This window comes from Muscardinus avellanarius (assembly GCF_963383645.1).
Source record: "Muscardinus avellanarius genome assembly, chromosome: 19".
NCBI lineage: Eukaryota > Metazoa > Chordata > Mammalia > Rodentia > Gliridae > Muscardinus > Muscardinus avellanarius.
In genome coordinates, this window is record NC_137805.1 from 33,873,760 (window position 1) to 33,888,099 (window position 14,340).

General features: G+C 49.4%; 1 protein-coding gene across 1 annotated transcript; it reads left to right on the plus strand.

The window, feature by feature from the left end:
* Positions 1 to 140: 140 nt before the first annotated feature.
* ACOT8 (acyl-CoA thioesterase 8) lies at positions 141 to 14,308 on the plus strand (the record flags this gene model as incomplete). The annotated part of the gene is made up of 6 exons (XM_080716766.1): positions 141 to 268; positions 1,923 to 2,059; positions 6,680 to 6,905; positions 10,241 to 10,398; positions 11,118 to 11,312; positions 14,190 to 14,308. The coding sequence occupies 6 exons, from the start codon at positions 141 to 143 to the stop codon at positions 14,306 to 14,308; spliced, it is 963 nt and encodes a 320-aa protein (XP_080572892.1).
* Between the last annotated feature and the right edge of the window lie 32 nt (positions 14,309 to 14,340).

Here is a 14,340-nt window from a genome sequence, read left to right on the forward strand (position 1 = left end):
GCGTTGACCAATCATAATCTGAAGAGAGCCGCAAGGGATTTCCGGTTGCTAAAGCCAGCTTCCGGAAGTGCCGGGGTCTTAGGTAGGTGTCCGCACGCCCCGCCCGGCGCAGTTTCCCGGGCCGGCGGCAAAAGCACGGGATGTCGGTCTCGCAGGCTCCGGAGGACGGGGAGGGCGGCGGCGACCGCGGCGATCCCTCCGGGGATCTCCGTAGCGTCCTGGTCACCAGCGTGCTCAACCTCGAGCCGCTGGACGAGGATCTCTTCAGGTAGCCGGCCGCACCTGGTCAGCGTCTCTGCTTTAGGACCGAGACTGCTGACCTCGAAGGTCGCCGCCCGGTGGCCCCCCAGCTTTGGGAAGAGATTGGGCTTTGCGTGGCTTGCAAGCTCTGCTACGGTTAGGAGAGAGTATTTGACCCTGACAGCTTCCCTCGCTGACATCTAGGAGGCCCTGGCGATCCGGGCAAATAAAGTGACCTGACATACCCTGTTTGAGCAGCCTGCCCTGAGCCTCCCCTGGAAGAGCCAGCTCAGAGAGGGCAGTGGTTTTCCCAACGGCACACAGCCGATCAGGTTTAAAACTTATAAGTAGCTCCTTGCGTCTTCTCTGTCCTTTTATTCTTTTCCTCACACCTCCCCTTCCCAGCACCGATTTGGGGGTCGGGTGGCTCATTATTCACTCTTGAGGCCTGAGTCTGTTTTCTTCCCAGCGACACTTAAGGTCCTGATTGCAGCAGGGATTTGTAACAGTTTGGACCTTCAAGGCTCGGCTATATTGGAAGCAAACTTACATTGATCTCCCTTCCACTTAAGGAATTATAAATAACAGTGGAGAGGGGAAATGACAGCTCAGACTGTGCATTGGGAAGCTTTAACCTCTGCAGAGCTCGGGCTTCTGCGCTGGGTAGACACTTTTACTTCTGAGGACAAGCTGCAGTTTCCTGTCCTTTTAACATTTCACAGCCTGAGAGAGTTGGGCTTGATGTCCAAGGGCCTTTCTAGTTCTGAATCTAGAAAAAAAAATCTATTAGAAAAAATAGGCTGCTGGGCGTGGTGGCGCACGCTTGTAATCCCCGCGCTTGGGAGGTCGAGACAGGAGGATCACGCAGGTTTGAAGCCAGCCTTAAACTTAAGAGACCCTGCTTCCAAATAAAAATATAAAAATAGGTCTGGGAGTGTAGCCCGGAGGTAGAAGGGTTCCCAGGAACCCCAGTACCACCAAACAAACAAACAAACAAAAAGGGCTGTCACCGTTGGTGTAAGTGCCAGGCTGTAATACAGTCCACCCAGCTCAGCTTTGGGGGTTCATCTTGGCCCATTCAAGGCCTTGAGAGGCTTCTGTCTTATGTTGATTTGCTAGCAGAAGAAAAATTGAACATAAGGTCAAAGGCTCAGAAACTGCCCAAGATGGGCAGTATTTAAATTGTGAACTTGTCACTTTGCACCTTTAGCCCTTGCTTCTTAGTGTAAAATAAGGGGGTGAGCTCATTCGCCTTAACTGAAGTCCACGGAAGGATTTAGGTGTTCATAAAGGCTGTGAAATTCTGTGCCATGCTGTAAAGATATTTGACTGGGGAAAAAGTCCATGCCTTTTATCGGATTCTCCAAAGGATCCCAAACCCCAGTAAGATTAAGAGATCCTGCACCAGCCGAATGGCACACACCTGTAATCCTCGTACATGAGAGGCTAAGACAGGAGGCTCTGATCACAGTTTCAAGGCCAGCCTTAGCAAATTAGGGAGGCCGTTTCAAAAATTAAAAAAAGGGGGGGGGAGGGCTGGAGGCCCCTGCCTTCAATCTCCAGTATCACAAACAAATAAACAATCAAACAAGTAAATAGAGATCCTGCACTGAAGGCTCATTGGGGAGCACGGGATTCAGAGCAGCTCTTAAACCTTTCCTACTTTCCTCTTCTCCCCACAGAGGAAGGCATTACTGGGTACCCACCACTCAACGGCTCTTTGGGGGTCAGATCGTGGGCCAGGCCCTGGTGGCTGCAGCGAAGTCTGTGAGTGAAGATGTCCACGTGCACTCGCTGCACTGCTACTTTGTCCGGGCAGGTAAACCCCAGCACCCTGGCTCCTTGCCTCTGGCCCAGCCCCGGTGGTCCAGCAGCTACTCTTTCCTGGCTTTGGGGGCTGACTGAAGAGAAAGGGTTAGAGGAGAAGGGGAGAAGAGAAACCCTAAGAGTTCCGTGTCTAAGGGAGGAACCAAGCCTTAGGCCTCATAACCCCTGTGACTCACTGGGCACTTGTTCCCTGGCTTCTAACAACACAAGACTTTGTTGCTCAATTTTTTTTTTTTTTTTTGAGATATTGGGAAATAACCGGGCATGGTGGTGCATACTTGTAATCCCCGCGCTTGGGAAGCAAGACAGGAGGATCGCACAGGTTCGAAGCCAGCCTCAGCTACTCAATGAGGCTCCCAGCAACTTAGTGAGACCCTGTTTCCAAATAAAATATAAAATAGGTCTGGGACGGTAGCCCAGAGGTAGAAGACCCCTGGGTTCCATCCCCAGTACCACAAAAATAAAATAAAATGATAAATAAATAAATGAGATGTTGGGAATTGAACCAGGGGTTATGTACCTTTGAGCCACACCCCCAGCCCTATTTTATTTTATTTTTTGTATGGTACTGGGGATTGAACCCAGGAAAGTTCTACCTCTTGAGCTATACCCCCATCATTATTTAGTGTGTGTGTGTGTGTGTGTGTGTGTGTGTGCGCGCGCACTAGGAATTGAACTCAGGGATGTTCTACCTCCAAGATATACCCCCAGCCCTATTTTTTTTTTTTTTTTTTTTGTGGTACTGGAGGTGGAACCCAGAGGCTTTCTACCTCTAGGCTATACTCCCAGACCTATTTTATATTTTATTAGAAACAGGGTCTCACTAAGTTGCTGAGAGCCTCACTAAGTAGCTGAGGCTGGCTTTGAACCTGTGCAATCCTCCTGTCTCAGCCTCCTAAGCGCAGGGATTTCAAGCGTGCACCACCACGTCCAGCACCCCCAGCCCTGTTTTATTCTTTATTTTGAACCGGTGTCTCACTAAGTTGCGGAGGGCCTCACAAGTTGCTGAGGTTGGCCTCGAGCCTGTAATCCTCCTGTCTCAGTTTCCCAATTACTGGGATTACAAGCATCCTACTCTGCTCCTATTTTATTTTTGAAACAGGGTCTCAGAGCTGGGCGTGGTGGTACATGCCAGTAATCCTAGTACTTGTGAGGCTGAGCAGGAGGATTGCAGGTTTGAGGCCAGCCCCAGCAATTTAGTGAGACTCTATTTTAAAAAAATAAAATAAAAATAAAAAGGGTGCAAGTTGTCTCAGTCTCCCAGGTACTGGGATTATCGGTGTGTGTCACTACACCAACCTTTAGCCTTTATTTTTAAACAGGGTCTTGCTAAATTGCCAAGGCTGGCCTCAAACTTGTGATCCTCCTGTCCCAGCTTCCCAAGTACTTAGATTATAGGCATATGCCACCGTGCCTGGCTTATTCTTCATTCTTTACCCACTTTCTGGTGCCAAGAGTGCTAGATCTCAGAGGGGTGCTATCACATATGCTGGGGGCCTGGAGGGAGACAGCTTAGGTTGGAGAGAAAAGTGCACCAGCCTAAAAAGAAAACAAAAAATCAAGAGATCTAGGGCTCTTTCACTTTGCAAGGTAGCCTAGGTTTTTTTTGTTTGTTTGGTACTGGGGATTAAACTCAGGGGCATTCTACCTCTGTGCTATACCCCCAGCTTGATTTTATCCTTTAATTTGAAACAGGGTCTCACTAAGTTGCAGAGGACCTCACTAAGTTGCTGAGGCTGGCCACGAATCTGCAATCCTCCTATCTCAGCCTCCCAAGTACTGGGATTACAAGCATGAGCCTCCACGCACGGCGTGGCTTCAGTTTTTTTTAACTTCAGTGGTAGAGTGAGGGGACTTCCTTCCCAGCCCCTGAAAGTGTGTGGCATATGGCGCTATCTCCAGCATCTGTGTGCTCTTGGCAAGAACTTCCTCAAAGGCCTTTGACCTTGAGGAACACGCGCTGATAAAAAGTGCCCCTGTAGCAATGCCTGACAGCAGTCAGCCCAGCAGACCAGCCGGGCTTCAGACAGTGATATTTGCTGCTCTTGAGTTGAGCTCCATGGTTGGCTTACTGTGGTGCAGGGGGCAACTTCTGTAGCGTGGCCTCTATCTTAGGAAACTTTGAAAATCTCCCCAAGATGTCTCATGGCCCACGTGTCAGTGTTCCCCAGGGGGAACCGGACTCAGAGGAAGGAAAGGACTTTAGGGGCACCAGGGTGGCTCTCCCTAAAAATCCTCTATAAGGCTGATGGTCTTCAACCTGGGCCAGCGCCATCCACTCTGCATCGGAGCATGGACACAGCGGAAGGACTGAGTGACTTTCACTTATATCAGGAACAGAAGACTGACGGACAGCAAGCCTTTCCTGGAGAGACTGAACACGCAGTGTGCCAGGTCATAGACGAGAACAGAACCCTGGTCCGCAGTGAGCTGCAACCCGCAACTGGCACAGCCAAGCTGCTGCCTGCCAGTCAGACTTGAAGGAGGCCAGGCCACCACCTCTAGCGACCAGTAAAGCCAAACAGTAATCCCTGCAACACTCAGCCCCAGACAGCCAGGACTGATTAGTAACCGGCGGCTTCCCTAATTTACGGCCCTGTTTCTAATTTGGAATCCATTGGAAATAGCCAAGTATGTACCAATAACCAATTCCATAGGGTGACTCGGTTCTGTTCACCCACCCTCAGCTCCCCTGTGGCAATAGTCTCCATCAGGGAATATCTGAAGCCTTCTCTTTTACCCGCTCTACAGCTGTCTCAGGACCCTCTGCCTGCCTATGAGTCTGCCAAGAGCGAATAATGAGCCCGGTGTGGTGGCGCACGCCTGTGATTCTAGTGCTTGGGAGGCGGAGACAGGATGATCACAGGTTTGAGGCTAGCCTCAGTAACTTAGCAAGACCTGTTTCCAAAAAGAAGCGCTAAGGGTGTAGTTTACAGGTAGACTGTTTCTGGGCTCAATTCTCAGCACCCCCCAAAAAAAAAGAAAAGGAAAGGAAAGAAAAAGAAAGCAACAAAAATAAGTAGCAGGCCAGATTTCCTGACCTGTGATATAGAATAGTTTGAGATTCACGAAAGATACGAGGCAGGGATGGAAGCAGACAGAAGCTGGGAACAGGCACAGAGCACTGTTATTTGACAAACACAGAGCATTTACTATGTGCCAGATACTATTCTGAACACTTCACAACTACGGGCTCACTTAATTCTCACTAAAATTTCATGAGGTATGAGCACTATGATGATCCCTACAAATGATTATACTGCTCAGAGAAGTTACGTGACTTTCCCAGAATCACACAGCTGGTGTAGAAGCAGGATTTTTTTTTTGTGTGTGTGTGTGGTACTGAAGGAAGAACCCAGGGGCTTTTCTACCTCCAGGCTATAATCCAGGACCTATTTTTATACTTTATTTGGAAACAAGGTCTCACTAAGTTGCTGAGAGCGGAAGCTGACATCAAACCTGTGCGATCCTCCTGTCTCAGCCTCCCAAGCTTTGGGGTTAAAAGCGTGCGCCACTACGCCTGGCTCTTTTTTTTTTTTTTTTTTTGTGGTCTCAGGACATTCTGCTTTCCAGCCATACCCCCCTCCCCAGCCCTATTTTATATTTATTTTGAAACAGGATCTCACTAGGCTGATGAAAGTCTCACTACTTGCTGAGGCTGTCCTTGAACCTCCTGTAATCCTCCTGTTTCAGTTTCCCAAGTACTAGGATTACAGGTGTTCACCACCACGCCCAGCTTATTTTATTCCTGTGTGTGTGTGGGGGGGGGGTATTGGGAAGGAATCCAAAGGCATCCTACCTCCAGGCTACACCCCAGCCCTATTTATTGTGGTACTGGGGATGAAACCCAGGGGCATTCTACCTCTGAGCTACTCCTCAGCCTTATTTCTTATTCTTTTTTTTTTTTTTTTTTTTAGGGTCTGGGGCTGGAACCCAGAGGCATTTCACCTCCAAGCTACACCCCCTGCCCAATTTTTTATTCTTTATTTTGAAACAGGGTCTCACTGAGTTGCGAAGGGCCTCACTAAGTAGCTGAGGCTGTCCGCAAACCTCGATCCTCCGGTCTCAGCCTCCCAAATGCTGGGATTACAAGCGTGCGCCACCATGTCCGGCTTTATTTTTTGTTTTTTATTTTTTATTTTGAAACCGGTCCTCACTAAGTAGCTGAGGTGATCCTCCTGTCTCAGCCTCCCAAGTGCTGGGATTACAAATGTGCGCCACCACGCCCAGCTTCTGTTTTATTTTTGTTTAGAAACAGGGTCTTGCTAGGTTGATGAGTCTCAGTACTTGCTGAGGCTGGCCTGAAACCTGCAATCCTCCTGTCTCAGCCTCCCAGGCACTTGGATTACAATTGTGTGCCACCATGCCGGGCTAGAGCCAGGATTTGAATGCAGGAATCTTCTGGGCTATGGACAGGGAGGAGATCCCCTTCCCTGGGAACAGCCAGATGACAGGGCCCGGTGTTCGCTGGAACCCTGGCGCCTGGATGGGTAGCTTCCAGAACAAACGGCAGAGGATGGGGAGAGCAGAGCTGCCTACTTGGCCATCATGCTGATAACAGGGCCCATGGCGCTCGCTCAGGGGCTCACTGTGTCCCTTGCACCCACTGCAGGGGACCCAAAGGTGCCAGTGCTGTACCAGGTGGAGCGGACCCGAACAGGGGCCAGTTTCTCAGTGCGCTCCGTGAAGGCTGTGCAGCATGGCAAGCCCATCTTCATCTTCCAGGCCTCCTTCCAGCAGGCCCAGCCCAGTCCCGTGCAGCACCAGTTCTCCATGCCCGCTGTGCCTGCCCCAGAGGAGCTGCTTGACTGCCAGGCCCTCGTCGGGCACTATTTGAGGTGAGAGACCTGGAGACACCAGGGCAGACTTTCACCCGGGACCGTGCCACCTCTTAGTGGGTCATGGAGTCTTTTAGTGGGTCTTTTTGTTTGTTTGGTACTAGGGATGGAACCCAGCGCATTACATCCCCATTACTGTATCCTCAGCCCAATTTTATTATTTATTTATTTTAATGTTTACTCTTTTTTTTGTGGTACTGGGGGTAGAACCCAGGGGCTTTCTACCTCCCAGCTATACTCTCAGACCTATTTTATAATTTTTTTTTTGGAAATAGGGTCTCACTAAGTTGCTGAGAACCTCACTAAGTAGCTGAGGCTGGCTTTGAACCTGTGCGATCCTCCTGTCTCAGCCTCCCAAGTGCTGGGATTACAATCATGCACCACCACACCCGGCTTTATTTTTTATTTTTTATTTTTTGCAGTACTGGGGATGGAACCCAGGGGCATGCTACCTCTGAGCTATACCCTCAGTCCTATTTTTATTCTTTTTTTTTTTTGTACTGGGGATGGAACCCAAGGGCATTCTACCTCCGAGCTACACTCCCAGAAGCTACATTTCTTTGATAAAGAAACTTTTATTTTTTTAAGAATTTATAAATTTTTTTTATTCTTTATTTTGAAAAAGGGTCTCATTGAGTCGCAAAGAACCTCACTAAATAGCTGAGGCTGTCTTCAAACCATGATCCTCCCGTCTCAGCCTCCCAAATGCTGGGATTACAAACATGCACCACCACACCTGGCTTATTCTTTATTTTGGAACAGGATCTCACTGAGTTGCAAAGGGCCTCACTAAGTAGCTGAGGCTGTCCGCAAACCGTGATCTTCCTATCTCAGCCTCCCAAATGCTGGGATTACAAGCATGTACCACCATGCCCAGCCCTATTTGATTTTTTAATTTTGAAAAAGGATCTCAGTAAGTTGCTGAGAGCCTCACCTTAAACCTGTAATTCTCCCGTCCCAGTCTCTGAAGTATTGAGATTACAAGTGTGAGCCACCATGCCCAGTTCATTTAGTGGATCTTGACCATGCATTTAAGAATATGAACTAAGCCAGGCATAGTGGCACATGCTTGTAATCCCCGCGCTTGGGAGGCAGAGACAGGAGGATCGTGCAGGTTCGAAGCCAGCCGCGTGCGCTGGCTTAGGAGACCCTGTTTCCAAATAAAAAAATGTAAAAATAGGTCTGGGAGTGTAGCCCGTAGGTAGAAGGGCTTCCAGGAACCCCAGTACCACCAAAAAAAAAAAAAAAAAAATATATATATATGAACTAAGCCAGGCATAGTGGCACATGCTTGTAATCTCCGTATTTGGGAGGCTGAGACAGGAAGATCACAGGTTTGTGGCCAGCCTAACTACTTAGTGAGGCCCTCCACAACTTAGTGAGACCCTGTTTCCAAATAAAGTATTAGAAAATAGGGCTGGGGATGTAACTCAGAGGTAGAATGCCCCTGGGTTCTATTCCCAGTACAACAAAAAAATTAAAAATATAATTATAAACTAACTGTGTGTGTGCATATGTATATGCATATATATGCATACATACAATAGCTGGGTGTAGTGGTACATGCCTGTAATCCCAGTACTTGGGAGGCTGAGACGGGAGGATCACACGTTCGAGGTCACCCTCAGCAATTTAGTGAGACTGTTTCAAAACAAAAAAATAAAAAAAGGACTGAGGTTGTAGCTTGGAGGTAGAAAGCCCCTGGGTTCCATCCCCAGCACCCCCAAAACAAGATAAAAAATATATGTACACTCACATACTCACATATATACATGCACACACTAGGGGGACCTTGGGGTGTAACTCAGTAGAGCACATTCTTGGCATGTTCAAAGCCCTAGAGTCAATCCCTAGTAGTGCAACCGCCTTCCTCCCCACACGCTGGAAAATATTGGAGTGTATTTTATGTAATGAAGGTAAGAATCCTTTTGTGAAACTTTAAGTTGTGTGTTTCCGGTTTGTGTAAGCAGGTGTACATGTGTGTGTTGGGTCATGAAATAAAACGCAGAAGCTGGGAGTGGTGGTATATACCTGTAATTCCAGTACTTGGGAGACTAAGACGGATGCATAGTATGCCCTGCTGTGCACCTTCACCTTCATGTAACTTAGTCCAAGCCAGGTGGCCTGGGATTGTGTGTGTGTGTGTGTGTGTGTGTGTGTGTGTGGTGGTTCTGGGGACTGAACTCTATTTGGGGCACTCTATTTGTGAGCTACACACCTAGCTCTAAATTATAATAATTATTTAATTATTATTATTATCATTATTTGTGGTGCCGGCGGTTAACACAGGAGCATTCTACATCCAGTCTACACCCCTAGCCCTGTGTTTTTGTTTTGTTTTGTTTTGTTTTGCAACAGTTTCTTGCTAAGTTGCCGAGACTGGTCTCAAACCTGTGATCCTAGCCAGGCTTGGAGGTACACGATTTTAGTCCCAGTACTTGGGAGGCTGAGACAGGAGGATCACCGATCACAGCCAGCCTCAGCTACTTTAGTGAGGCCCTCAGCAACTTAGTGAGACCATGTTTCAAAATAAAAAAAATAAGCCAGGCGTGGTGGCGCACGCTTGTCATCCCAGCATTTGGAAGGCTGAGACAGGAAGATCACATTTCATGGACAGCCTCAGCTACTTAGTGAGGCCCTTTGCAACTCAGTGAGACCCTGTTTCAAAATATAGAACAAAAAATAGGGCTGGGATTGTAGCTTGGAGGTAGAATGTCCCTGGGTTCAATCCCTCAAAAAACAAGCAAACAAAAAACTGCAATCCTCCTGTCTCAGCCTAAGTACTGGGATTACAAATGTGTGCCACCACTCCAGCTACCGTTTCTTAAATGTTTAGAATAACGGAGTGGGTAAGTATATGAGCTGGGGAACCAGCCTGCCCAAGGCCAGGTCCTGTCTTCTCCACTCTCTGAGTAACCCCTTCTTGGATTGCCACACTGACTTCATATGTCAGACAGGGCTGATGACAGTGCCTGTCTCACCAGGTTGTGGGGAATGAGTGGTATGTGTCGTGCTTGAATCGGGCATATTATATAGCATGCCTTACTGCAGCAAGCGTTGGTTGATAAGCACTATCTCATCACTATCTTTTCTACGATGTACATGTTGCAACTGGGCGAAGACTCAGAGACTGCTGACTTGCACAAGGCCACCGTGCTCCTAAGCGACAAGGAATGGATTAAAATATGATGCTATCTTGCCTGCCACCCAGGAAAGGGAGCTCTGGGGATCAGCCAGGAGTCCCCGGTAGGAGGATGAGGGGTGTCAGAGGTGGCACCAGAAATAAGAAGCTTCCCCTCCCCTCGGGTCTCCCTGTCCCCCTCCCCTTCTTTCAGGAACCCCGACCTCAAGGAGAAGTACCGAGTGGGACTGAACCGAATCGCTGCCCAGGAGGTGCCCATCGAAATCAAGCTGGTCAACCCACCCACCATTAGCCAGCTGCAGAAAATGGAGCCCAAACAGATGTTCTGGGTGCGAGCCCGGGGCTATATTGGTAAGAGGTGTAGGCCTGCTGCTCATCTGCCCCGCGTGGCTGTGGGCTTGTTACTGCCCCCATCTGCATGCTGGGGTGAGTTGCTTCTCACCAGGGCCTGCTCAGCCCTTCGCATGGGAAGACGACGATAATTCCAGCACAGGACTTTCCTGGGGAAGTCAGGGCAACTTGCCAGGGTTCTTACCATGGTCTGCCACTAACCACGAGGTGCCTTTTGAAAAGTGGAAGATAGCTGGGCATGGGGGCGCATGCTCATAATCCCAGCATTTGGGGGGGCTGAGACCGGAGATCGCAGTTTGTGGACAGCCTCAGCTCCTTAGTGAGGCTCCTCCCCAACTTAGTGGGACCCTGTTTCAAATTAAAGAATAAAAACTAGGGCAGGGGGCGTAGCTTGGAGGTCAAATGCCCCTGGGTTCCATCCCCAGACCCTCAAAAAAAAAGAAAACTGGAAGATGCCCCTTCCAGGACTCTGGAGGGGGACTCTGGGTTTTAGTCCTCACCCACCTCTACTCTTCCCCAGTCCCACCACCTCCTTTATTTTTTCTCCCTCTCTCTTTCTCTCCCTCCCCCTCCCTCCCTCTCCCCCCCCACATACATACCCCTTGGGCCCGGGCCTGCATGCACATCTGCGCATGGCAGTCTCTTTCTCCCCCACCTCCCTGCAGGTCCTGAGCTGTAAAGCCCAGGAGCCCAGGGCTGACGGGGCTGAACTGTTGCAGGCGAGGGCGACATCAAGATGCACTGCTGTGTGGCCGCTTATATCTCGGACTATGCCTTCCTGGGCACGGCGCTGCTGCCCCACCAGTGGAAGCACAAGGCACACTTCATGGCCTCGCTGGACCACTCCATGTGGTTCCACGCCCCCTTCCGAGCTGACCACTGGATGCTTTATGAATGCGAGAGCCCCTGGGCTGGTGAGCACGGGGCTGTGTGGGACAAGAACGGGCTTTGGGGAGGCAGGGAGCCTGCTTTCTTGGGGGTACTGCCTCCCCAGTTCCTCTCTTGACCTTCCCAGGCGTTGACATCCTCATCTCCTAAACAATAGAGTAAGGTTCAAAACCTGGATGCTAGCTGGGCGTGGTGGCACACGCTTGCAGTCCCAGCACTTGGGAGGCTGAGACAGGAGGATCGCGCAGGTTCGAAGCCAGCCTCAGCTACTGAGTGAGGCTCTCAGCAACTTAGTGAGACCCTGTTTCCAAATAAAGTCTAAAATAGGTCTGGGAGTATAGCCCGGAGGTAGAAAGCCTCTGGGTTCCACCCCCAGTAACACCAACGAAACAAAACAAAACAAAGAACAGGATGCCTGCACAGCTCATGCTTTTTGTACATCCTGGGAATTTGATTGTTTTTATCTCAGCGACCAAGTCTGTTTCCAAAACCACTTCAAAGCCGGGTGTGGTGGCACATGCCTGTAATCCCAGTAATTGGGAGGCTGAGACAGGAGGGTTACAGGTTTGAGGACAGCTTCAGCAATATAGCGAGGCTCTCAGGAACCTAGGGAGACCATTTCAAAACAAACAGACAAAGGGCTAGGGGTATATATAGCTCAGAGGTAGAATGCCTAAATTCAATCCCCAGTACAGAAAAAAAAAAGAAAAAAGGAAGAAAACCACTTCAGATTCTCCAGATGAATTTGGACAAATCCTGTCTCCCCTCTGGGCCTGGGTTTCCCCAGATGGACACACAGGATGATATTAGTCGCAGAAGCTGACCCCAGAAACCTATCAAACTACTATGTGCACAGCTTTTCCAAAATAGATGCCGAGCCAGGTGTGGTAGTATACACTTGTAAGACCAGCACTCGGGAGGCTGAGATAGGATTGCAGGTTCACAGCCAGCCTCGAGGAACTTAGACCCTGCTTCAAAATAAAAAATAAAGTAGAGCTGGAGGTCTAGTCCCTGAGTTCCATCCCCAGTACAACAAAAACTTCTGATTCTACCCCCAAGGTTTTAACTCAGCAGGTCTTGGATGAGGTCTGGCAAACTTTTTTATTTTTTATTTTTAGCAGGGGTAGTGCCAGGGATTGAACCCAGGGGCATTCTACCTCTGAGATACATACCCAGTCCTATTTTTATTTATTTTTATTTTTTTATTTTTATTTTTTGTGATACTGGGGGTGGAACCAGGGGCTTTTCTATACTCCCAGACCTTTTTTGTTGTTGGTGGTGGTGGTACTGGGGTTGCTGAAAACCTTTCTACTTCTGGGCTACACTCCCAGACCTATTTTTATATTTTTATTTGGAAACAGGGTCTCTTGAGCCAGCGAGGCTGGCTTCGAACCTGCGCGATCCTCCTGTCTCCGCCTCCAAAGTGCGGGGATTACAAACATACATCACCATGCCTGGCCCAGACCTATTTTATATTTTATTTGGAAACAGTGTCTCACTAAGTTGCTGAGAGCCTCACTAAGTAGCTGAGGCTGGCTTCGAACCTGTGCAATCCTGTCTCAGCCTCCCAAGCGCTGGGATTATAAGCATGTGCTACCACGTCCGGCTTATTTTTTATTTTGAAACAGAGTCTCACTAAGTTGCAGAGGGCCTCACTGAGGCTGGCTGCAAACCTGTGACTCTCCCGTCTCAGCCTCCCATCACGCGCGGCTTAGAAAACTGTTTTTTGTTTTTGTTTTTGCAGTGCTGGGGATGGAACTTAGGGGAATTGTACCTCCAAGCTACATCTCCAGCCCAAGTTTTTATTCTCTATTTTGAAACAGGGTCTCACTGAGTTGCAGAGGGCCTCACTAAGTAACTGAGGCTGTCCGCAAACTGCGATCCTCCTGTCTCATCCTTCCGAATGCTGGGATGACAAGCGTGGGCCGCCACGCCCAGCTTTAGAAAACTGTTTCTAAGAAGCTCCCTGTGTGATTCTGATTAACAGTGATTGGGGATCAGGGCATTCAATGGCTTTAAAGGCCTCACTACTTGGACACGTCTAGGGGGCAAGAGAAACTTTACTTAGTGTCTAGCTTCAGAACCCTGGCCTCCTTTCTAAGGAAGTACACTTCAAATGAAGAAAAGCTTTGCTTTATAAAACAGGGACAAAACATACCAGCTCTTCATACTCCAAAGTACCAACATCGTCACAGTGCACGGTTGACAATCTTGAGGGCTGCAGACGCCGCTCAGTGGTGGAGTGCTTGACTGACAGGCAGACAGCCCTGGGATCAATCTCCAGGGCCATAAAATAAAAACAAACCAAAAAACTCTTGAGGTGAAGGCCACCTGAACTGGGTTCAGGTTTGGCCTGATCTTTGGGGCCAAGTTCCCGGGCCTCTTTGGACTATGGTGTCATTTTCTGGAAAACAGGAGAAGTCAAGTCATGTTTATGTCTGATGTGAACTCCGTTGTGTGTAAGGAAGCCAGCCATTCTCTTCATGAACACGTCTCAGACCCAAAGGCGGTGGGGAGGGAGGGGAGCGGGCCTCGGGGCCGCAGGTCCTCCTCCCTGAGCTCCTTCCTTCCCTTGATGGTTTTCATGAATTACCAGCCTGGAGGACTTGCCTTGATTTATTAGAAACGGAACTGACGGGTTTCCTAATACAAGCTTGGCCAAGCGACCGGAGACTGCTCGTAGAGCTCTTCCCTCTGCGATCCTTTTAAGGAAGCAAGCAGATAGGTGAAAGTGCTTCGAAACTGTGCAGTGGGTTCCCGTGGAGGGGTCCACCCGTGGCCGTTGGTCACAGTTTCACACAGGGCCCTGGAGCAGCCACCCTGGCTGTGCCCCTGGGTGGGGCAGCGGCTCTGGGCCACAGGCCTCACAGGAAGCATGCCCTTCTCATCCTTCTCTCCCACAGGTGGCTCCCGGGGGCTGGTCCACGGGCGGCTGTGGCGTCGGGATGGGGTCCTGGCTGTGTCCTGCGCCCAGGAGGGCGTGATCCGAGTGAAGCCCCGGGTCTCAGAAAGCAAGCTATAACCAGAGGTACCAGCTTGACCCGGAGAGCCACA